This window comes from Malaya genurostris, chromosome 2, assembly GCF_030247185.1.
Source record: "Malaya genurostris strain Urasoe2022 chromosome 2, Malgen_1.1, whole genome shotgun sequence".
Classification (NCBI taxonomy): domain Eukaryota; kingdom Metazoa; phylum Arthropoda; class Insecta; order Diptera; family Culicidae; genus Malaya; species Malaya genurostris.
This window is the reverse complement of record NC_080571.1, coordinates 311,108,201-311,134,386: the sequence shown is the minus strand read 5'-3', so window position 1 is coordinate 311,134,386 and position 26,186 is coordinate 311,108,201. Positions and strand designations below refer to the sequence as shown.

At 37.0% G+C, this 26,186-nt stretch overlaps 1 protein-coding gene across 1 annotated transcript; it reads left to right on the top strand.

The window, feature by feature from the left end:
* Nucleotides 1–467: 467 nt before the first annotated feature.
* LOC131431107 (uncharacterized) lies at nucleotides 468–2,039 on the top strand. Its single transcript, XM_058596611.1, has 3 exons — nucleotides 468–623; nucleotides 690–1,017; nucleotides 1,077–2,039. Exons 1-3 carry the CDS (start codon nucleotides 586–588, stop codon nucleotides 1,500–1,502), a joined length of 792 nt encoding a protein of 263 aa, XP_058452594.1. The 5' UTR covers nucleotides 468–585; the 3' UTR covers nucleotides 1,503–2,039.
* Nucleotides 2,040–26,186: the final 24,147 nt, after the last annotated feature.

The following is a 26,186-nucleotide window of genomic DNA, read 5'->3' as shown; positions in this document are numbered from 1 at the left end:
GTATAACAAAACATGAAGTTAAATCTAAAATACCTCTTTTGAGAAATGTGCATTATCATTACCGCAGACCACACTTACGCAGTATACCAAAGGCAATACATCAATCGATCGTCATTTATTACACAAACTTTTCAATTTTCTTGAGAATATTTAAATGTTATCTAACTAACAAACCATCGTAAGAACGAATTTGTATTTCTTGAGGACATATTTTTCTACGTTCATATTGAAATGTCGTCATCCGACATTGAATTCAAATTCTTCATTTTCAGTTTACACTAGAAAAAAAAACGTTCATTTCAAACTGGATTGGTTCAAATCTCATTCGGCGGAAAGGTGTTACAGTCGACTAACGGCGGACGCTTCGATTGACGAAATCTACGATTTATGTAACAGACAAACGTCGTAAGCTGCTCCCTCCCTGGTTTGGTGTACGGGTGTAAAAATAGAACACAAACTGAGAAAAAACTAATGTCAGCTCTGAGTGATGCTATAGGTTTGGTAAAGAAATGTACGCTCATAACAAAATAGTAGTGGATATTTTTATCCATCAGAGTGCTACTAGTAGCACTACCAGTCGATAGAATGACTTCAGAAGAAGATTTCGGACAATATCTGGACAGGTAAATTGGGACCAAATCCCTAGTCTTTATTAGTAACTACAGAAGTAATTAACTGTTTACTTGAAGCTACATTGGCGATGACCAACACATTGCGTTGTTATTAGACTATGACGGAACACTCGCCGAAGTTCCAGACCGTCCGGAGCTAAGTGTCATTCCACCGGAAACAAAAGAAACTTTGCGTCGTATAGCCAATAGCGGGAAAGTGTTCGTAGCAATCATATCCGGACGAAGTTTGGATGACTTGCGAGAAAAAGTGGGAATCGATGGTATAGTTTACTCCGGAAATCTCGGTCTGGAAATTCAGCTACCGGATGGAACTAAGCTTAATCAAACGATATCGGAGGAAGCTACAGCAAATTTTCACAAAATGATCGAACAACTCACCAAAGAGGTAAGGAAACGAACAATAGCAAAGCGGAAAGGATAATATTACGCCCCACTAAACCACAGGTCGCCTACAACGGGGCATGGATTCAGAACAAGCAAATAGCCTTTACGCTACATTACCGCGAGATGGAGCCCAATTTGGTCCCCGATCTTCTAGTGAATGCGAAACGAATCATTGAAAGTTATGGCTACCGAACCTTCGCATCGCACAACGCTCTGGAAGCCAATCCACCAATCGAATGGAACAAGGGCCGGGCAGCCGAACTCATACTGAGTTCCAGTTTCGACAAAAACTGGAAAAGCAGAAAGGTTATCTTCGCTGGTGACGACACACCCGATGAGGACGTGATGAAAGCGATTAAAGGTTTCGGAAAATCATTCCGAATCACCAATGGGGCAGATGTCCTGACAAATGCAGATTTTCAGATTCGGTCGGTTCAGTCGGTGCTGAAAATGCTTAAGTGGATTGAGAATAAAATGTGCAAGTAGTAGATGAGACAGAAATTTCCCTCGTCAGTTATATAGCCTAACAAAATGGAAAACAATAAACGATACTTCAAAAAAGAGAGAAAAAAAATATTCGAAACACTTCGAATAAAATAAAATATTTATTACAACCAGCACTTTGCGGCATCAGAGATGCAAAACAAGTAAATTCGATCCCAGAACTGGGCCAGCGCACACAAAAGAATCTAAAATACGCCACAATTTTCTGATATCCTTTTTATAGTTCCTTCAGCCCGGTGGCCGAGCATTGGATGCAACCGGACCGCCAAGCAAGCCATATTTGTTATTCCAATTTTATGCTTCATAAAAATTCAATGGTTCTGTCATTTTCATCGTCCTCGCTAATGGCTGCAAACCTACAGCAAACAGGAGTGAAAATGTATAAAACAATTTCATTTCGTTGCCTGGGCCATATCCTTCTCAGTCGCCGGTTTGCTTTTCATTTGGTTGGTTGCTTGTTTTTCGCATTGTACATAATTTCTGCAGAATGGAGAGGAAAACATACACAAAGTAATAAAAAATAACACGAACGTAACATCTTTTTTTTTATAGAATTTTGCTTGCACCGCAATCCAAATTTCCCAATCCCGGTCTCGTGGCATTATCCTGAGATGCCACATACCAGCGCACTCGAGAATGAACAGCATCTCAAGACATGCTACAATTGTTTCGATTAAATGCGGATAAAGCGACACAACACTCGAAAACTATTTTGCTGGAATCCTTCCACCATCCGTCTTCAAACCGCACCCGTCGATGCTGCCACCCGTTCCGGAAACAAAGCAATGGAATGCAATTTGTAGTGAGCACTTGTAAAAGTTTCGAATTGTTTACGTACATCACCGCACACCGTCCCGGGGGCCCGAAGATGAACGACTGTTGGGTGGCCGTCGCCAGAGATTCGTGTTCACGTTTGCATTTTCACGGTATGTACTGCGGAATCTCATGGGGCGAAGGTTAATCTAATGATGACGGCAGACGGTTTCCATTCGTTCGTTGGGAAAACCGCAGAACGCAAAACCCTGAGCAAATGAGAGGGCAGATTCTCGTGTCTGTTGAAACTACAACCGAAGATCGGGAAAATGTGAATCCTCTGTGGTGCAGCATAATTTGGTAAACCATTCAATTTCAATCGGGCTGAAATTGATAGGTCATGCATATTTCAGAAATTTCTTTAAAATTGATGACAGAATCGGCATTGGTATTTTTACAGCTAGCTACAAATACAACAGTCTAGGTATTTATTAGTCACCACAACCATAATTGTCCAAAAGAAATCATTGGACTCATTGGACTTAATTTTATGTATGACACTGACAGAATATACTTGAACAACACAAACAGGTGATACTGTAAAATAGTTAATCAAGGAATCGCCATATTTTTTTCTCACATCTCTACAACTATGGAAACATTCTCTGGACAGTCTGAGGAAAACACCTGAAAGTCAGGCAGGTGGAGACAATTCGAAGTACACAATTCTCAGGCATATCGAAAACATAATAACACAACTCACAAAAGAATTTATCGAAGCAAATAACACTGTGGTATGCTAATAAGCTCTTGAAGTCGAACAAATTAATTCGGAGAAATTTTCTAAAAAATATATTCGGTGATACCAGAAACACTGCATATTTATATACGAAACTCAAACTGAAATTTCATTATTTTTTCGCAGCGCTAGATAGATAAATTCATAATGGTATATGACGATTTTAAGATATTGCATGAAGAGCCCTAGTCATTGTATTTAAAACGAAGAAAACATAAATAAAAAAAATTGGAGCGCTATTTTCAGCCATATAATAATTTTGGAAAAATAGTACTCTGAAAGAAACCATATCGGCTTCTGGTCGTTTGATTCTCAACCCCTTACTGAAAAGAGTTTTTGTGAATATATGCAAATGGAAATGACCATTTAATTAGGAATCTCTGTGATCGAAATAAACAAATCAATTACACATATGCTATGATTTCGGTTTTAATTCCTGGCAGTTTTACTATTTTTTCAGTTTTACTGTATTTTTAAACAATTTTCTTAATTCGTGTGAATAATGGTGATTCTTCTGAATCTTGCACGGAAAAAATGTTTTATATGTAAATATACAGCAGTTCCTTGAGAAAAAATATTAGACCTGTACTTTTACGTGAATACCCCTTCATTACTATGGGGCGCCATTTTATTCTTTTATTTTAATCTTTTTTTTTCCTTTTATTTTGAACTAGGAAAAGCCCACTGGAGTTAATTTATATCAGACTTGCTCTCCAGCAGGCATAAAACCTCCTCATCTTTTGCATCAACCGATTACAATAATCCAAATGATTCATATTCCTCAAATCTAGTGCTTCTATTGAAACTAAATCTACGGATACAATAACATGAAAAATGATTTCTTGATAACATTACGTGATAAATGAAAGTTGAAAGAATTGAAACATTTTTTTTTTATTCAAAATATATTTTTAATCAGGCCTATTTGCGTACAAGCTTTACGTGGCCGATTGAGCCGATTTTCAAACAATTTTTTTGTATTGGATCTCGTTGTCAGCCTTTTTCTAGGGGATATGAGCTACCATTTCCCTCCTGCAAGGATTGAGGGGCACTTTGTTCGTGGCTCGTCATCTTGTTGTACATTGGTTGCAGTTACTGGTTGGTTGGAGGGTAAGTTGCAGTTGGTGTACTTTGTTCTATAGGGGATACTGATGGTTTCGGTGAAGAGGATGCTTCATTGTTGTTGGTGGCTGTAACAGGTGTACTGGGTTTGCTTGGGGTTGGTGTGAAGGAAGCACCGCTGTCCTTTGGTGTAGTTGTCCCCTTGTCCAGTTTATCACATGGCTTACCGTAGTGAACAGCTTTTTGGCATTATTGACATGTGGCCATCTGATTGTGATAGGTAACAAGTGATTTGTACGGGATTCTTGTATCCTGACCGAAAGTCAAATAAGAAGGTATAGGTCTCTTCAAGCGCATGCGTACCAAACGTACACCATTTAGCATACCGAGGAAAAAGTTCTTCCATTTTTATTTTCCGATAGAGAGAATCTCTCCGTATTGGGACATAGTTTTACGAATATAAGGATCGATGACGCTTGAGGGAAGATCATGCACACGCACTTCTATAGCACTTTTCTTCATATATACTGGAATGTTGTATTCAATGTTTTCATGTTCCACATAGTGTACATTGTTCTTGTTTTTTGCGAATTGAATTGCATCAAATTCTTTATAAAACTGGATGTGAACAACATTATTTGTCTTATTGCATTGAAGTAAATGAACACGTTTAATGTCAAGATGCATTTGCTCCTTAAGCAAACCTTCAAGTTCTCGTATCGAAGGTCGAATTTTGCACTGCCTGAAGTCAAAAATAATTGTATTCTTTCCTACCGGCGGTAGCTTTTGTTCGTTTGGTTAACTCATTTCGAGATCGTTCTATTGTTCACTACACAATACTGTATTTGGTTTCTTCCGTCCCGAACGTAAGCGGTTTTGTTTTATCGACTGACTTGGATGAGATGTGAAAGCGAACTGCATTGAAACATTTGTCAAATATGAGGCACATGTTGGTAATGGACTCGTTATATCTATAACTAGTTCCAGCATACGGAACCTGAAGAAAAATATAGGATCGAAGATTACGACGTCGAATGCTTAATTGTAACAATTGCAATAGCTCGGAGCAATCGATTCGCGGAGATCTGCCACAAAACTAGCCGTATAAACATCACGATGAACAGATAATAAATCGAGACCAATTAGCTTGCAGCGGTTTGAAGGATATCTCCATGGAAGACGTCGGAAAGCGAATCGGACAAATTTGCGTTGAATCGCTTCAATGCATTGGATATTGTTTTGGTAAAATAATGTGACCAGATATCAGTAGCATATTCGAGAGATGAACAAACTAAAGCGCAATACAGAGCTTTCTAGTAATATACATCAGTAAATACTTTAGAGCAATTCCAGAAATGCTTAGCAGATCATCAGACTCGACCTTCTCCGATTTGGATGAAACTTTGCACATGGCTTCAGTATGGCAAACCATAAGTTTTCAACCGATGGAGATGTCAATCCGACTCACGACTGATTTTTAAAAAGGGCGTATGTATTTTTGCATTTCACAAAAATTGCCTTTTTCAAATCGTTGTAACTCTGAAACCGTTAATTGTACAAAAATGGCGTTCAGGAAGTAGTTGTAGGGAATCAATAGGGCACTCTAAAAAATATATTCACTGAAAAAAAAAAATTTCTCTATAATTACAAAATAATCCGAAAAAGATAATTTAAAAAAATTCAGGGTTTTAATTTTTTTTTTGATAATTTTTATTTTAAAGCTGTTATTAAAACTTACAGATTGATGGCTATCCCACCCGTGGCTTTTGAAAAATGAAAAAGTTACAGCTAAAACAATTTACAGATATATTCGAAATTTCAAGTTCTCGTTGAAAGATAATCATTTAAACAGTAGAATATTATTCTACATGTTAAAGGCAATAAATTTGTTCATGATATCCTTTCTTCTAAAAGTAGCTGTTCCTGAGATACTTAGATATTTAATTATAACACCATTTTTTATATTTCCATGAATAGTTTATTTGCTTGATATATCTACAATTATTACAGGTACATGAATAATTCTTAATTATATTTAAGGGTTTAAGTTTTTGAAAATTGTATGAGTACTACGCGCATCGTCATTCGAATACAGTCTTGTGATGATTGTGGTTTCTGAAATCGGAACGAAATAATGGTATTTCTGTGTGCCTGAAATCATTTTGGTATCCTTATAAACACTACTCCACTCAATCACACCCCGTTCATATTCTTCTTGGGACACGTAACAAAAGACATAGTCGTGAATGCATCTCGACGTCTCTGCTCTGTCCATTCATATAATTGTTTTGCAGTTGTGATTGAGTGTTCATGTAGTTTAGCCAAGCTTTCACGTCGTGCCATTCGCTTTAAATTACTCCCGAGTGCATCACATGGTCCTTTACCATGAGAAGTTGCAAAAAAATGCCACTCAGCATCAATGTTATACATTGATTTAAATTCACAGAGACTTGAACATTTTTTTCTGTTTTTGTACTGCGAGGCAGCTCCGTCAGACATAAATATTGCTTTTTTAATTTGAATTTTATCTTTCAAAAATGACATTAAGTGTGAAATAAACACTTGAACCGCGATGGTATCGTATTTAAGCACTTCTGAAATCGCAATGAAACTTAAATGATTAAGCTCTTCTGATTCTCTATAATAAATTTCAAACGGATGAATGGTTGCTTGATCATTGCTCCAATAGTGGCTTTGAACAGCATCCTGAAGCACAAATGAAAAATTTTCTGAAAAATCACAAATAATTACAATTTCTCCTGTCTTTAAATTAGATTTTGCCTTTTTAAGAAATTCACATTACTGAGTTTTAATAAAGTCACAAGTTTTTTCTAAATTTTTCGCAAAAATATGCTACAAATTTTATTACTAGTTTGACAAATTTCTCTAGATCACATCTGTCAGTAGAAACCCATCGTTTAAATCTTATCTCAGTCAAATCATGTTCCTCGAAATTGTCTAAAACGCTTCTCTCCAGATCTTGTATCGCTGGACAACTTTTGCATTCACGGAGGTAGCAGGATCTTAACATCTTATATCAAAAAATATCGAAACACTGATTTTTATTTTTATTTAATTTTTTTGGTTCATTTTGAAATCATTGAGAAAAAAATCATTTTTTTTTCAGTGTAGATTTTTTTAGAGTGCCCTATTGATTCCCTACAACTTCTTACTGGAAGCCATTTTTGTACGATGAACGGTTTCCGAGTTACAACGAGAAGAACTTGATCATTTGCATGCACCCGTAAACTGTTTTAGCTGTAACTTCTTCATTTTTCAAAAGGCACGGATGGGATAGCCATCAATCTGTAGGTTTAAATAACAGCTTTAAAATAAAAATTATAAAAAAATTTAAACCCTGATTTTTTTTCAGTGTATATATTTTTTTAGAGTGCTCAATCGATTCTGTACAACTTCTTCCTGAACGCCATTTTTGTACAATTAACGGTTTCCGAGTTACAACGATTTGAAAAAGGCAATTTTTGTGAAATGCAAAAATACATACGCCCTTTTTAAAAATTGTCATGAGTCGGATTGACCTCTCCTTCGGTTGAAAACTTATGGTTTGCCATACTGAAGCCATGTGCAAAGATTCATCCAAATCGGAGAAGGTCGAGTCTGATGATCTGCTAAGCATTTCTGGAATTGCTCTGCTTTGAATTCTGAGTACTTCGAATTACATATCCAATCAACACGAACACTTTCTTTCTTGGAGAAAAGTCACTATGAGACCATTTTATTGACATCAAGTTGTGAAATCATCAAAAACTCATCTGTAGTAATTTATTTGTATTGTCAAAAATGCTAATCAATTAAGTGTCTAATTCATAAATACGTTTATTTCTTAAGGCAGTTTACATAAGTTTTTCTTCGCCGTAGCATCACTTTTACATAATATTCTTATCCTAATTTAATTCTAACATAGTCACAACGTTTTGAATTTATTAAAACATATTCTCTTATAGCTTAAATATCATCTTAGGTAGCTCGTCATTAATTATGAAATCTACTCGGAAATATTATTTGAACCAAACGATTACCTTCTAAAAATTATAAAATAAGCTGTTTTTTTTGACATTTTGTTGATAATTTCATAAACTGTTTCGAGTTTGTTTGTATCATTACATAATTTTTATTCTAATTTAGCTATTGGTTGAACTCATGGACGCAGCTGGGATCAGAGCTAAGTCTTAAAAGGGGCCTTTATTAAATTAAAACTCCAATTTTCTTTATGAAATGATAAATAAGTTTCATGTATGAAAGGTCACGACAAGCAAGAATGTCTCGAACTGGGATATTGGATAGTCTACCTTGGGAACGCAAAGAATTTATTAGTTGAGATCTGACATCACGATACTCCACGCATGTCCAAACGACATGATCAATATCGCGATAGCCTTCGCCACAAGCACAAAGATTAGTCTCGGAAAGTCCAATTCGAAGGAGATGTGCATCTAACGTGTAGTGATTGGACATGAGTCTGGACATCACACGAATGAAATCCCTACTCACATCCAGTCCCCTGAACCATGCCTTTGTCGATATATTCGGAATAATTGAGTGCATCCACCGACCCAGATCATCTCTATCCCAAGAAGCTTGCCAGCTGGCAAGTGTTCTTTGGCGAGACGAGCTATAGAATTCGTTGAAAGCAATCGGTCGCTCATAAATTTCACCCTCAATAGCACCACGTTTGGCTAAAATATCGGCTCTTTCATTGCCAGGAATGGAGCAATGAGCCGGGACCCAGACTATAGTGATTAGATAATTATTGTTCAATATGTCGTTCAGGCACTGTTTTATTTTGCCCAGGAAAAACGGTTCAGTCTTGCCAGTCATGTTTGAGCGAATGGCTTCAATTGCACTCAGACTATCTGTGAAGAGGAAATAATGGTTTGGAGATAATGTGACAATTACACTCAAACTATAATGAACTGCTGCTAGCTCTGCTATATAAACAGATGCAGGTTCTTGAAGCCTAAATGAGGCCGAAACATTATTGTTGAACATACCAAACCCTGTCGCTTCTTCAATTCGCGACCCGTCCGTGTAAAACATTTTCTTAGAGTCAATATGCCTGAACTTACTTGAAAATATTTTTGGGATTTCCGTCGAGCGTAGATGATCCGGGATTCCACGCACTTAGCGCTGCATGGATGTATCGAAAAATAAGGTTGAGTCAGGGGCACTCAGGATGCTGACACGGATAGGAATATATCTTGATGGGTTGATTTCCTGTGACATATGGTTAAAATATACTGTCATGAAATTTGTTTGAGATCGAAGCTCGACTAGTCGTTCGAAATTATTAATTGCCATGGGATTCAGCACCTCACATCTTATTAGCAGGCGTGATGAAAGCTCCCAAAATCGATCTTTTAGTGGAAGAACTCCTGCCAGAACTTCAAGACTCATTGTATGTGTCGAATGCATGCAGCCTAATGCAATTCGCAAACAACGGTACTGAATTCGCTCAAGTTTGATAATATTAGAGTTTGCAGCGGAACGAAAACAAACGCATCCATATTCCATCACTGAAAGTATCGTTGTTTGATACAATTTTATTAGATCTTGCGGATGAGCACCCCACCAAGATCCTGTTATTGTTCGAAGAAAATTTACTCTTTGTTGGCATTTCGTTATCAGATACCTAATGTGTCCTCCCCACGTGCATTTGGAATCGAACCACACCCCGAAGTATTTAAAAGTTAAAACCTGTTGGATCATTCTTCCCATCATATGGAGCTGAAGCTGCGCGGGATCATGCTTTCTTGAAAAGACGACTAACTCTGTTTTCTCCGCAGATAATTCGATACCAAGATGAACAGCCCAAACGAACAAGTTATCTAAGGTATCTTGCAATGGTTTATGCAGATCAATAGCTTTGGGTCCAGTAACTGAAACCACGCCATCATCTGCCAATTGTCTTAGTGTACATGGGGTTACAAGACAGCTGTCAATGTCATTCACGTAAAAATTATAAAGGAGCGGACTGAGGCATGAGCCTTGCGGTAGACCCATGTAGCTAATTCTGAATGTTGCCAAATCGCCATGTGAAAAAAAATTGCACTTCTCTGACAAAATGTTGTGCAAATAATTATTTATAACCGCTGGAAGTCCATGTTGGTGGAGCTTGTCTGAAAGAACATCAATGGAAACTGAATCAAATGCTCCTTTAATGTCTAAAAATACAGATGCCATTTGTTGCTTTTGAGCGAAGGCAATTTGGATGTCAGACGAAAGTAATGCAAGGCAATCATTCGTCCCTTTATTTCTACGGAAGCCAAACTGAGTATCTGACAACAAACCGTTCGTCTCGACCCAAGTGTCGAGACGTCGTAGAATATTTTTTTCGAACAATTTTCTGATGCAGGACAACATCGCAATGGGTCTATATGAGTTGTGATTGGAAGCTGGTTTCCCCGGCTTTTGAATGGCGATAACTTTCACTTGTCTCCAGTCAGGTGGAACAATATTTTGCTCAAGAAACTTGTTGAACAATTCCAACAAACGTCTTTTGGTCGGGCAGATTCTTCACCAAGTTGAATTTAATTCTGTCCAACCCAGGAGCGTTATTGTTACAAGACAAGAGTGCTATAGAAAATTCCATCATTGAAAATGGGTTATTAATAAAACCATTATTTGGAGGAGATTCCCTTATAATGCTTTGCGTAGGAACAGAATCTGGGCAAACTTTCCTAGCAAAGTCAAATATCCATCGGTTCGAGTATTCATCACTCTCATTGCCCACGTTACGATTCCACATTCGTCTGGCCGTGTTCCAAAGAGTGCTCATTGAGGTTTCTCTTGACAAACCTTCGACAAAATGTCTCCAATAGCTACATTTTTTGGCTCGAAGTATGCTCTTGTACTTGGTTTCTAAAGCCATAAGTTTTTCAAAATTCTGAGGAGTTCCTCCTCCCCGTTTTAGAAACGTCTTGCAAGCATTTTGTTTTGCGAGTTTAGCCTCTGAGCACTCTTTGTCCCACCAGGGGTTGGGAGGCCTTCTGTTAGTCGTTGGCCCAGGAAAGCGTTTAGTTTGGGATTGTTCTGCTGCCTCCAGAATCGAACAAATGAGGAAGTCATATTCTTCAAGTGGAGGGAGCTCTTCCATTGAATTCAAAATACTAGAGATACTACTTTGGTATTTAATCCAGTCGATATTTTTTGTCAAATCATATGGAATACTAGCTGAAGTAGCAATGCAATTGCTATTGCTAATTGTGATGATGATTGGTAAATGATCGCTACCGTGTAAATCAGGCAATATTTTCCAGGTGCAATCTAGTCGAATTGATGTTGAGCAAAGAGATAGATCTAATGCACTTGGGCGTGCAGGAGGTCTTGGGATCCGTGTCATGCTACCCATATTTAATACCGTCATGCTAAAATTGTCACAAATGTTTTGTATTAAAGATGATCTGCTATCATTGTAAACGGAACCCCACATCATTCCGTGCGAATTTAAATCCCCCAGAATCAATCGTGGAGCAGGAAGGGCTTCAACCATTTCATTAAGCTGTCGCTGTCCAACTTGTGCTTTTGGAGGAATATAAACCGAAGCTATGCAAATATCTTTGCCTTTAATGTTTATTTGGCAAGCAATAACTTCTATACTAGAAGTTGAAGGGATGTTTAATCTATAAAAGGAATAGCATTTCTTAATTCCCAAAAGCACTCCACCATACGGAGAGTCTCTATCGAGACGTATAATGTTAAAATCATTAAAATTTAAAGCCATGTTTGAAGTAAGCCATGTTTCGCATAAAGCAAATACATCACATTTTTGGCTATGCAATAAAATTTTAAATGAATCAAGTTTTGGCATGATACTTCGACAATTCCACTGCAGGACAGTGAATGTATCATTTGCGGCGGGTGATAAATTATCCATCAAAAGATACAAAACCTGAGACAATTGGCCATTGAGCTGATAACTGCTTCAAAAAATTTCTAGCTATTGGAAGGAATGCCATTATGAGGGTCTTTAAGGGTTCAGATATATTGAATGCTGAGAAAATCCATTCAACAATTTCCGAAAACTTCAGTAATCCTGTTGGTGGCTGCGAAATAGAGCCCACAGGATTATTACCTTTTTCTGTGCTAGATCCTGGATTGGTTTGTGAATTTGACAAACCAGGAGGCACAGTCTTTGGTTTTGACTTTTTTTGTTTAACACGGGGATCTTTTTTTGAAGATGAAATTTTAGGTGTCTTTTTTGGTAATTTGGAAGAAGACTTCTTTCTCTTAACTGACCCTTGGGTAGTGATAAACGAATTACCTTCACTATTTTCGTCAGAGTCAGAGTCCTCTGGTTCCTCTAGATTTGAAAACCCGTTTTCGGTTTCCAAAGGGGGGACATCAATGACCGTTTTAAGCATTTCTGCATGTGTGCGCTTAGACCGTGCTTTTAAAGAAAGCTTAATTTTGTCTTTGTGTACATTAAATGCAGTGCATACTGAAATATCCTCATGAGGACTTTCTCCACAATAAATACATTTTTCAATTTCCTTGTTGCAATCATTATCTTTATGAGGCCCTTCACACTTAATACATTTTGGTTTATTACTACAGTAAGTAGCTGTGTGGCCGAATTTTTTGCAGTTCGTACAATTCATTACATTTGGAACAAAAAGCCGAACAGGGAGGCGAATTTTATCGACATAGACATGGGACGGCAACGCAGACCCGGCAAATGTCACTCGAAACGAGTCTGATGGGCGATAAACTTTCTTTCCCTCTTCATGAACTACTGAGTACAGTTGTTTGCACTCCAGTATTTTCACACCCTCAAGAGTTCTTGAAACGACCAACACCATGCTTGAGTAAATCATCTACCGAAAGACTCGCTTCGGTAACAACACCGTCAATTTCGACATCTTTGGAGGGTATGTAAACTTTATACTCTTTATTGAAATGTTCCGAAGAGACAATATCATTCGCGTGTTTCAAATTATTTACCACAACACGAATTTTATCGTTATTTACTTTTATGATCTCTTTGATTGAAGAGTATCGTGATGTCAAACCTTTATTAATTTGAAAAATGTTTAATGGCTTTGATATACGTCTAAAAAAGACTATCCAAGGCCCAGAAGAGCTCTCCTGATATTTTTTCGTTCGTGGGGGTATCGGATTCATGCTAGGATTTACGTCCATGGATTCATCCATCACATTAAAATTTTTAATCAAACTTTAAATAAAAAATGAAACCAACACTACACAGTACTCAATCAATTAAGTGTCTAATATTAGATTCAAGAGCAAGCTTGAAATTAGATTTGAAAAATATATAGTAGATGTTTTTTTAAAATAATTTTAAGTTTTCGGTTAATTTTCTCATTCTTAAAAATTCATTCAAATTTTTTCAAGGAATATTTTTTTGGGGTGTTCATTTAATTTCAAAAGAGGGGACGAGTGTAGCGTGATGGGTAAGTCGATACCATTCACGCAGCCCGCCTGGGTTCGATTCCCAACCCCGCACATAGGGTCAGAAAGTTTTTCTGGTCCGAAGAGGCGAATGACCTTAAGGTACAAACCTCTATAATCGAAACAAAAAAAAATTTTAAAAGACTTCATCCTGGACACAATTCTAGCACAAGTAACAGTTAGTTTCAGTTACAATCGCTCTTTTGAAAATTATTCTTGAGTTTGCATACTGAAGACGTGTTTAGAGTTTCACCCAAACTGACGTAAGTCCATCTTGATTTTAGTACGTTTTTCAGTCGTTAATTTCTCCAACGGCTCTCAGGTATATCATCTAAATATTGCCGCATTAGATCGAATTATTTCTTAAAAAACTAGAAACATTGCAACATGAACATTTGCAGTAATTCGTTTTGAATATAAATTCATATTTACATCCAGAATTATACTACCTAGGGTCTGTCCATAAAAGACGTCACGCCGCAAGGGGGAGGGGGGTGTTTTATAAAACGTGACCTTTTGTGACAGGAGGGAGGGGGGGAGGTTTTTGGAATGTGACGTCCAATATTTTCAATGAGCGCATTTTTGAAATACCTAATTATATTACTGCTTTGCCCTATTTCCTGAAAAAATCTCCAAAATAAACGTTTACATTCTATAGGAAAACGTGTATTTGTTGATGTAAAAGCTTCTTCTTGTAAATTCGGAAATGAGTGATGCAGGAAATCATTTCTGTTGTGATTAGCAAAACTGCACGGAGGAGCGAGTAAATTAGCGAAATTAATAAATTTTGCCTAATATGAGTAAAAAAGAAAAAGATGCCTTCAAACGGTTTAACTTAAGTTATACACTGACAATTTTTTCAGTAATTTGATTTTCTAGCATTGATGATAGTATATCATAGGAATTTCTCTTATCTGATTCTGATGCAGTTTATTCAATTGTACTCCATTTGAAAAAGGGCGGGAGATCAACGATTTTAGACGTAGATCATGTCATGTCTTATCTTGATCATATGTGATTTTCCTCCACCAACATCAAAGCTCATCGAATCATCCAATGATTGAACTTTTACTGATCAACTAATAATGAAGAGATTCTCCGGCAGTGATTTCGTTTTGATGAGGTTTTGGTCTTTATTTTCTTAGCCCTGTATGCTACACTAAGGAAATATTATTCTTTACCTAAAACAATAATATATCTGTGTACCCCTAGGAGGAATAAAACAGATGATATAAATGTTTCATCAATTCCAACCAAATACTTTTGTTAATTTATATAATTGATATTAATAAAATAATTCCGATGATTTTGTACTTTTAGAGATATTTTTCAATCTAATGACAGCATGTAATAAATCGATTTTTCCCTCATATTTGTATGGTTTGTCATACATATTGAGAATGTATTGAGATGAATTTTATTTATTTTGAATTCGTGACATGTGACATAGGGGAGGTTGGGGGTCTTTGCTTCTGTGACAATTTGTGACAAAGGGGGGATGGGGAGTCAAAAATCGTTAAAAAAAGCGTGACGTCTTTTATGGACAGCCCCCTATGCTACAATATCAATACCGATTTAGCGTCAACACGAACGATTATTACCTTAAACCGCTTCGATTACCTCTTGTCATCTAATAGCTGGTGAATTGAACACTCCCGCGGCATCTGTAACAGTGTTTCTGATCGATAAACTAACTCTTCGTGGGTCCTTCAAACGGCAATTATTTGCAAAGGATGATTGATTAAATTAGTTGTAATGGAAAACCAAGCAATATTTGCAGCGATTCTGCTTCAATAAATATCGATGTGTTGAATAATAATTGAACGTTACGTGTGAATAGAAAATGTGGAATCATTGACCGAAATTAATATGTTTTGTATTGATTCTGTATGACCAGTTTCGCTTTGACTTTAATGTACCGTGAAAATATTAGCTCTTCAAAGTAAATGGTTATTTTTAAAGGTTTGCCTTCGACTAATGAAAGCATATCATATAAAGCATCGATGAAAATTGAAACCTTTTCAGGATTATAGGAATAGATCATTTTAAATTTTTGACGCGATTGTGCAGAATCAGTTTTCATTTCTCGTCTCTTTCAACTAGAACATGGTGACAAATACGCCATTCAGCAATAATCTCAGTACTTTCAATAAGAGATGGGTAATTCTAGTCCTTGTGAAAAAATGAATGATCAATAGTTCTTTTTTCGAGAACGGTACTTCTCTAATAAGAAAGCTCACGAAACCTTTTTATTTGCTCACTTAACCTAACAAAACTAAGTTGTCGTTTAGTCTTTGCACGAATATACCAACTATCAAACGAACAGCTCAGTAGGACTAGTTTTTTCAATAGAACTCTGTAGTACTGAACGGTTCTTTGAAATGAACTGTTTTGCTCATATCTACTTTGAATTTATTCGCTGAATATCTGAAGATTGGTTACATCTCGTAGAAAAGTCTGTATGAGTGAATTCATTGCTCTCAATTTGAAATATCATATTCTTATGCATGACATTTTTAATTAAACCTTTAAAGTTTTGCTGTTTTTGCTATAGCTTCTTAATGTTTTTTTCTCATGATAATTGTTATAGGGAAGATCCTTTGTTCACGGGTCGATAAGTCTTCTTATTCATTTTCTCGTAAGGCTTACCATAGTCTACTGTTTGATGACGCGTGATTTGCTGGTTTTTATATGTGACCAGTGATCTACATGACCACTTTCCATCTTGGCTGCGAATGACATAAGAGGGGGTTGATTATGCATGCAATTCAAACACGGCAGATAAATCTTCCATCCGTACAGTGGTTCAAAACCCAAATTTTTCAAACTTATCGTAAACTTTGTCTTGTGCAAAGTTACAGGGGTATTGATGTAGTATTAAGTGGTATTCATGGGAATGAACGACCATGTTTCAGTGTGTGATTTTTTAATAATTAATAGTATACATTGAAATTTTATTTACGCGGGAGATACGTACCGCACAAAAAATACGTAGCTTCGGAAATCCGTGTAAAAAAGAGGTCATGGTCATTCACCTCTTCGGGCCGGAAAAACTTTCGGGTCTTAGATCATATGAGATGTTATATTATTTGAAAATATCTTGGAAATGCATTAAACATCGAGTGTAGTTTCGAAAAATATCTTCTTGAAACATAATCCAAAATTTTCTAAATATTTCATTTTAACACCGAGTCTCGACACTTCGTGCATTTCAAGATAAATCAAGATAACCGCATAACTTTTGAAATTCGCATAAAAAACGCATAACTTCGGAAATCCGTGTAAAAAAACCGCTCAAAATACCGCATAGAAACTGCGTAAAAACACTTCAGTGTAAAAACTATTTCATTAACATTGCTTATCAAATGAATATAATGGTATTAGAAGGTACACGAATTTTCTGAAAAAGAACAAGAGTCTGGTAACACGGACTGAGAACTTTATTGTAGAAATCATGCAAGAAAGTCAAATGAACAAAGATATATTTATGTGAGTTCTTAAGCTTCCACATTCCGTAGTAACGAGCCTGCGCAAACTGCACAAAAAGCTATGAAGTCTCATCCACTAAATATGAGAAGTTTATTCAATTATAATGACAAGAATAAGCATTCATCATACACTAGTATTTTGGATGATTTATAAGCTGAAATCAAGTAAGAATTAATTGTATTAATTCCATAAACCTCTCATAAATCGAATGTACATCAGATTTTTTGTCCATGAAACCCTGGGATATTATTGAATGTACTCCGTTTTTATGTTTGACATAAATTAAAAGTACTCGTTAGAAGCTTTCTTAGAAAATTTGATACGGAATGCACCCTTTTTTAAAAAAAATACTTTATACAACTTTTTACAAATTAGTGATAGAACTTTGAAGTGTTCTAAAAATTCACGTACGAGGTCTGTTCAAAAAGTTCCCGGAATTTTTTATTTGCGCGCGTCTGGAGAGTCCGGTGGTCATTTTTTTTTATTGTGTTGGTACATATGTCCCTAATGTATGGTGAAATTTTCAGCTGTATTCATTGTTTACATTCTGTCTTGTAGCGGCTGGTGTAGACGTGTTTTTTTGAGCTCGGCGATTTTTGTTAGTTTAAACAATGGAGAATTGAAGAGTCAAAGAATTTGTATTAAATTTTGCGTGAAAAATGAAATAAAGTGTAACCAAGTGTGCGAAATGTTACAGAGAGCCTACGGTGAGTCTGCTATGAAAAAAACAAGTGTTTACGAGTGGTATAAGCGTTTCCAAGATGGCCGCGAAGACGTTGAAGACGACGAACGCTCCGGTCGACCCAGCACGTCAATAATCGATGAAAATGTGGAAAATGTGGAAAAAATGATTATGGATGATCACCGAATCACTATTAGAGAAGTTGCTGATGAAGTTGGCATATCAGTTGGCTCATGCCATCATATTTTTTCAAATGTTTTGGGCAGGAAACGAGTGGCAGCAAAATTCGTTCCAAAACTGCGTTGCTTATTCGTGATTTTTTGGCTAAAAACAAGACTTTCATCAAGCCCCAACCTCCTTATTCACCAGATATAGCTCCGTGTGATTTTTTCCTGTTCCCAAAGTTGAAGAGACCCATGAAAGGACAGCGTTTTTCATCGATTGAACAGATAAAGGCAGAATCGCTGAGAGTGCTACAGAGCATTACAAAAAGTGACTATCAGGGGTGTTTCGAAGACTGGAAAAAACGCTGGCATAAGTGTACACCCAAACCTCCATTTACGAACCTTATATATGTATGTATGTATGCTTACACGATCACTCGTTTGCGTATATGTGTATATATTTATACATATAAATGATCGCTTTTACTTCACCAATATTTATATGTATTAATAAATACAAATATTTGCACACATGCGTACGTATATTAATACATATATACATATATAAGTTACGCAAATGGAGGTTTGGGTGTATTATATCTAGGGGGGATAACTTTGAAGGGAACCATATAGATGTAGACGAATAAATAAATATTTTTTTAGAAAAATGAGCATTCCGGGTACTTTTTGAACAGACCTCGTATTTAAAGTACAAGATTTGTGACCCTGTTGGTAAAACCACCGAATAATGAATTAACGACCATGTAGTTAAATGTTTTATTTTTTCAACAATAATACTAGAAATCTCAATTTACACAATTTTATCGTAGACAAAATCCCTCTATCTGCTTGGAACAAAAAGTTTGTTTTTGTACTGGATTATGGTCAAACATTCCCTTAAAATATCGCTAACATCTCCTACAGCTTCGTAGAATATGTCAAAAATACACAGAAACCTTCATTTACGAACTAAACGGGGGTTCGTAAAAAGAGGTAGTTCGTAAAAAAAGTTTACGTTATTTGGGATTTGGTTCGTAAAAAAAGTTTACGTTATTTGGAATTTACTTCGTAAAAAAAGTTTTGTGTGATTTTTGTGGAAACCGCGCATCATATGTTTATTTTCAGAACGGATGTGAAGAGTAAGTGCAAGAAAATGATGTTTGGGCTCGTTTCAAAATCCAAGATGGCGGCTTCCGGTTTATTGAGATTGCCTAAAACCCCTAACAATATGGGTATCTTCGGAACGGAATTGATGAGTAGATGTCGGAAAACGATGTTTGAGGTAGTTTTGAAATTCAAGATGGCAACTTCCGATTTGTTAAGATTCCTTGAAAACTCTTACAATATGGGTATTTTCGGAACGGGGTTAATGAGTAGATGTCGGAAAACGATGTTTGAAGTGGTTCTGAAATCCAAGATGGCGACTTCCGGTTTATTGAGATTGCCTAAAACCCTTAAAAATATGGGTATCTTCGGAACGGAATTGATGAGTAGATGTCGGAAGACGATGCTTGAAGTGGTTCTGAAATCCAAGATGGTGAGTTCCGGTTTCTTGATATTTCTTGAAAACCCTTACAATATGGGTATCTTCGGAACGGAATTGATGAGTAGATGTCGGGAAACGATGTTTGAAGTGGTTCTGAAATCCGGTTGGTTGATATTCCTTGAAAACCCTTACAATATGGATATTATCGGAATGGAATTGATGAGTAGATGTCAGAAAACGATGTTTGAGGTAGTTTTGAAATTCAAGATGGCGACTTCCGGTTTGTTGATATTCCTTGAAAACTCTTACAATATGGGTATTTTCGGAACGGGGTTAATGAGTAGATATCAGAAAACGATGTTTGAGGTAGTTCTGAAATCCAAGATGGCGACTTCCGGTTTCTTGATATTTCTTGAAAACCCTTACAATATGGGTATCTTCGGAACGGAATTGATGAGTAGATGTCGGAAGACGATGCTTGAAGTGGTTCTGAAATCCAAGATGGCGACTTCCGGTTTGTTGATATTCCTTGAAAACCCTTACAATATGGATATTTTCGGAACGGAATTGATGAGTAGATGTCAGAAAACGATGTTTGAGGTAGTTTTGAAATTCAAGATGGCGACTTCCGGTTTGAAAACCCTTACAATATGGGTATTTTCGGAACGGGGTTAATGAGTAGAAATCTGAAAACGATGTTTGAGGTAGTTCTGGAAACCAAGATGGTGACTTCCGGTTTCTTGATATTCACTGAAAACGCTTACATAATTGGTATTTTCAGAACGGGATTGATGAGTAGATGTCAGAAAACAATGTTTGAGGTGGTCCTTAAATCCAAGATGGTAACTTCCGATTTGTTGATATCCCTTGAAACCCCTTACAATATGGGTACTTTCGGAAAGAGATTTAAAAGTAGACGTCGGAAAATTATATTTGAGGTGGTTTTGAAATGCAAAACAGTGACTTCCGGTTTATTAGTATCTTTTGAAAGTTTTTGCCATTTTCTTTTAACTTGGTATTCCTTTAAAACACTATACCGTTCCGAAAATATCCATATTGTAAGGGTTTTCAAGGAATATCAACAAATCGGAAGTCGCCATGTTGAATTTCAAAACTACCTCAAACATCGTTTTCTGACATCTACTCATCAATTCCGTTCCGAAAATATTCATATTGTATGGTTTTCAAGGAATATCAACAAACCGGAAGTCGCAATCTTGAATTTCAGAAGCACTTCAAACATCATTTTCCGACATCTAATCATCAATTCCGTTCCAAAAATACTCATATTGCAAGGGTTTTCAAGGAATATCAATCAACCGGAAGTCGCCATCTTGGATTTAGTAACCACCTCAAATATCATTTTCCGACATCTACTCATTAACCACGTTCCGAAAATACCCATATTGTAAGGGTTTTCAAGGAATATCAACAAATCGGAAGTCGCCATGTTGAATTTCAAAACTACCTCAAACATCGTTTTCTGACATCTACTCATCAATTCCGTTCCGAAAATATTCATATTGTATGGTTTTCAAGGAATATCAACAAACCGGAAGTCGCAATCTTGAATTTCAGAAGCACTTCAAACATCATTTTCCGACATCTAATCATCAATTCCGTTCCAAAAATACTCATATTGCAAGGGTTTTCAAGGAATATCAATCAACCGGAAGTCGCCATCTTGGATTTAGTAACCACCTCAAATATCATTTTCCGACATCTACTCATTAACCACGTTCCGAAAATACCCATATTGTAAGGGTTTTCGAGGAATATCAACAAACCAGAAGTCACCATCTTGAATTTCAAAACTACTTCAAACATCGTTTTCTGACATCTACTCATCAATTCCGTTCCGAAAATACCCATATTGTATGGGTTCTCAAGGAATATCAATCAACCGGAAGTCGCCATCTTGGATCAAGATAACGTGACCAGTGCGGTAAAACTTCATTTAAATCGATAATTATTAGACGAAACTGAAATTTATGGCCGTTGACTGCCAGCATATCCCTTCTCATTCATTTTACTTTTGTTGGCGAAGCTCCCAGAATTCATCGGTGATTGAATAACCGTACCACTAGTCACTTGAAGTGGTGCTAGCTCAGTTTGTAGTGCCAAGTAGTCTATCTGTTTCATTGTCTTTCTTGCCTTCATTGTGGGTAGTGAGCAAGTGCAAATGAATAGGCATAAACATCAACTCGATAACTCAATACTCTCTCCGACCATAATGATAAATGGAGGGTGGCGGTTCTCAATGGAGTTTTCTATTATCATGTTTACATGAACTTCTGCTCTCTCATTCAATTGTAATAGATATTTTGTTACTTTAAGAGCTAAACTGACGGTGGTTAAACTGAGCTTCGGTAGAAAGAGAACCGAATGAAGGACGGGTTGATGTCCATTCGGTGCGACAGTGAAGGTTGTGTGTAAGAATGTGTAGTTTACTGCCGTACAGTGATCGTCAGTGTGTGCACAAAATCGATTTCGATTGAATTGAATGAAGTTTTACAGCACTGATAGTGACAATTACAACTACGAATTTAATTGCCTCGCAAGCAGGAGCTACACTCTTAATTTTGCTCAATTGAACCTCAATCGTTTTCTAAAGGTCGATGTGCATTCCCTTCTTAATCAAATTTTCTATCTCTAACAATGTGGGTCAAATACTTTACAACCCTGTTAATTGTTTGCTGTCTTCCCGGCAGTAAGCGTTATTACTTTACTTGAAAAGATTTCTTTTCATGGATTGTATTTTCAATTTTGAGATGACTTAATCGATAGAAGAAAATAAATCTCATGATCAATTTTTGCCATCCTTGCTGCTAGTACATTCTGTCAGATCAACACAATCCATTTAAATAGGCTAGGTTAAGTTGTTTGTTCAAAAAGGCAAGGTTGAGTTCTTTAAATAGGTTACTATGCTTCCGATATCAGAAAAGGAGATATGTTTCAAAGTTATTTAATAATACGTTTCTCAGGTAGACTACAGTAGGCTTGCTTGTTAGGTTTAATTTATGTCGTTTTCGTTTTTAAATTGCACTACACAGGTGTAGCGAAAGCTGCACTGAAACCGTTCGTTTTTACCAATTGCACTACACCAGTGCTACACTTTTTCTGCACCGATACCACTAGTGTAGCACTCATCAAAAGTTTGGTGTAGCTCTGTGCAATGGAATCGTTTATTGTAGTCAATGGTTACTGTTTATGTTTTCATCATTTTTGTTCGTTTATTCATGCCATGGTGTAGCACTCCACCGGTGTAGTGCAGTTTAAAAACGAAAACGACATTAGATTCACTAAAAATGTTGTTTCGTTTTGCACAACGGTTTGAAGCAACTGTCTTTTTTTGCAGAATTTTACCTTGAATATTCAACCATTTTTATACGAATGTTGGTTCTAGTTTGAATACTTTCTCTCGTAGTTCTTTCGACAATTGGAATATATGCTGAGTCGTTCAGATACAATTGACGCCACTATTAGATAAGCACGCGTCACGATTGAGTTCCAAATAACTGCAAAGCTCTAATAATAGCATAAATATTAGGCGTAAAATTCTGTGCATCCGTTCAATTTGAAAACCGTATTGGGAAAGCAAACCACAAACACGATTTTTTCATCAACGAAGACGAGATTAATAAAAAAAATCCCAATTCCCCGCAGTGAGCAATAGAAACCGAAACAGAATAAACGATCCTGCTGAGTCATTTATTGCTTTTCAGTTCAAAATTTTCGATCTCCTTTTCTGCTGTACCTCCCCGCAATAAATGTTTATTAAATAAATTTCATTTCGCACCTAACCAGTTTTTGAAGCTGTGTATGCTTTCCTTTCGTCGGTTTCGACTCTAACCGAAATGGCATGTTCCCCGAAAATCGGCACACATTGGATTATGCTCACCGCCCAAACACCTTCTTGCCGGTGCCACGGGATAAAACGAAAACTTTCATAATTCAATATTTTTACTGCCCCGGTCTTGGACTCAACTGCTAAAACAATCTTCTCTCGTCATTTCTGACCGGCTTCCTAACGGCAGTCACTGACAGTGTCGAGTGTTTATGCTCAACCGAACAGACGAACTGATGAAGAACTAGTTTTTTTTTTTCATTTCATTTCGCTCAAACAGACAAAAAATGCGAATAAACAGAAAAACTTTCGAAGCAATCTCCAAGTGGCACGAAGCTCCCCTGCCGCAACCACGTCCATCAGGAGCGGAAGTGTTGTGTCGTGTGCAATAAGAGAAAAGTCAGTCCTGCATGTGTGGAAGGATAAGCGAATGAAGTGAAGAGATTGCATTTGAGACGCCGACGATGGTGACGATGGTCGTAAATCTAAATATGAGACTGCTTTCATACGTACTTTTATTGCTTCGAATTCGAATCGAAATTGAACGTGAGCTTCATGCTACGGGGGTGGAGGCTGCAGGCACTGTGGGGAAGCAAAATAGTTCATGTCTCTTGGTGGTGAAATTCTGCAAAGTTTGATTTATTTGTCTGAGATTCACTGTTGAAGTTTGGATCGTATACTTTTTTTCTCCTTCACAGAATAAAAATTTATTACCGCTCGAGTGGACATGCTTTTCCGCCGAGCGATGTCCATTCGAGTGACTGTGCAATTCTTTAAATTTTCACCATCAGAGTTGGTCTAATTACCACCAGAAGGAAGAAATGTGTTTAATGAAAAGAATGCGCTCACTGAAAGATGGAACCCGAATGGGATGGAGCTCTATTCAGTCCATGTCCGAATATTTTAACAAATTGAAATGAAAAGAGGCAAAAACACACCGCTGTTGTTACACAATATTTATATACCTATCTACTCACTCAATCCTAGGGTTCGGAGCTGGACCCTAAAAACCACCATTACTTGTACGTTGGGAGTTCGATCGGGAAGAACTCTAGCAATCAGAGTAGAATCGTCGAATTTGCACTGTAATTTTCGTTCACACGATAAAATTGATCAGACACCGAGTCTTTCGCCAAAGAAGGTTGAGTTCCACTTGGCAGTGTAGTTTTGCATGGTTTTGCTTTTCTTTTGTAGTCGCTTAGCACGCCGGATGAGCCATTTCAAAAGAAGTTTTTGCGGCCGAATCAGCAGCAGATCTATTTGGAGAATGAAGCATCGGACTACGTGCTATGTGATGTAGGGAGTGTTTCTTGGTTTGACTTTCATTCAGTGGCTAGTTTGCATTCTTCCCTCTTTCCCAGCGACTAACAGACTCGTTTCGAGTAACATTTTCTGTATTTTTTTTTTCTTTTCTGAATTCTAGTTGTGTGGCCATGTTCCCGTTTGTAAAAATTGTCTAAATACGTGTTCGTCGTTTTCGTATTCTTTCTATCGAGAGTTTTCGGAACTGAGTGCAGCTTTGCTACACAACCAATTGTAGTTGAAACGTTCTGAAATAACTAATAAAGTTTAAAACCCGCATAGAAAAAAACCCTGTTCTTTCCTAATATTTACGAAGCATACTTCATTCGTTCTACTTTTGAGGAATATATGCAAACATGAACATTCATTTGCAATCATTTACCTTACACTAAGAATCCTCTTGTATATTACGAGAGAATGATATAGAATAGAAAAGCTTCACTCTACGTCTGCTAAGCGGTTTATGTTGAACCGTGAGGTGGTATGAGCAGTCCAACAGAAACTGCCAATGTAGTGATGAGTCGAAGATGAAACGAGATGACAAATCAAATTAAGTCTTTTCAATACTAAACAGAGTTAGGATCAAACACCTGCCAAGCAAGAAAATGTGTGAATTGATCAAAGTTTCTACCAAAAACTTTGTTTAATCAGCCTAGTGGTGTAATGATTGCCTTTCTCATACTACTTATGTTTTCAAAAACATCACTAGAAGATTCTGTCAAGATTTTTTCTTTCAAACTTGAATAAAATCATAAACTTTCTTTGTTATAAACTACCGTGATCTTTTCAATTTGTAATCAGTTATATCAAGTTAATATAGATTTGAGTGTGGCAATCCTGCACACTATACAAAATTGAACAAAGCTCGCTGTGTGCTAGGCTCGTTTTCTTCTTCTTCCGTACCTTTCCCGGTCCAAAAATTACGTTGATGACAGTAAATATCGCCACATGTAAAATTCGCAAGCAAAATTTCGTCACGTTTTTTTTCATTAAAAAGATATTTTCCATACAGGCCTGTTTGCGTTCAAGCTTTACGTGGCCAATTAAGCCGATTTTTTAAATAAAATTGTTTCTTTTTTTGTATTAGATCTCGTTGTCAGCCTTTTTCTGGGGGGAGAGGAGCTTCCATTTTCCTCCTGCGAGGATTGAGGGACACTTTGTTCGTGGCTCATCTCGTCATCCGTTGCCGCATCAGTGGTATTGTTGTTGATTTCTGTCTTGAGCTCGTTGCTAGTTGCTGTAGATGCGTCTTGTTGTACATTGGTTGCAGTTTCTGGTTGGTTGGAGGGTAAATTGTTAACTGCAGCTGGTGTACTTTGTTATATAGGGGATACTGATGGTTTCGTTGAAGGAGATGCTTCATTGTTGCCCTTTGGTGTAGTTGTCTCCTTGTCTAGTTTATCGCATGACTTACCGTAGTGAACAGCTTTTTGGCAATATTGACATATGGCCATCTGATTGTCATAGGTAACAAGTGATTTGCACGGGATTCTTGTATCCTGATCGAAAGTCACATAAGAAGGTATTGGCCTCTTCAAGCGCATGCGTAACAAACGTACGCCATTTAGAATACCGGGGAAAAAGTTCTTCCACTTTTATTTTTCGATAGAGGAAATCTCTCCGTATTGGGACTTAGTTTTGCGAATATAAGGA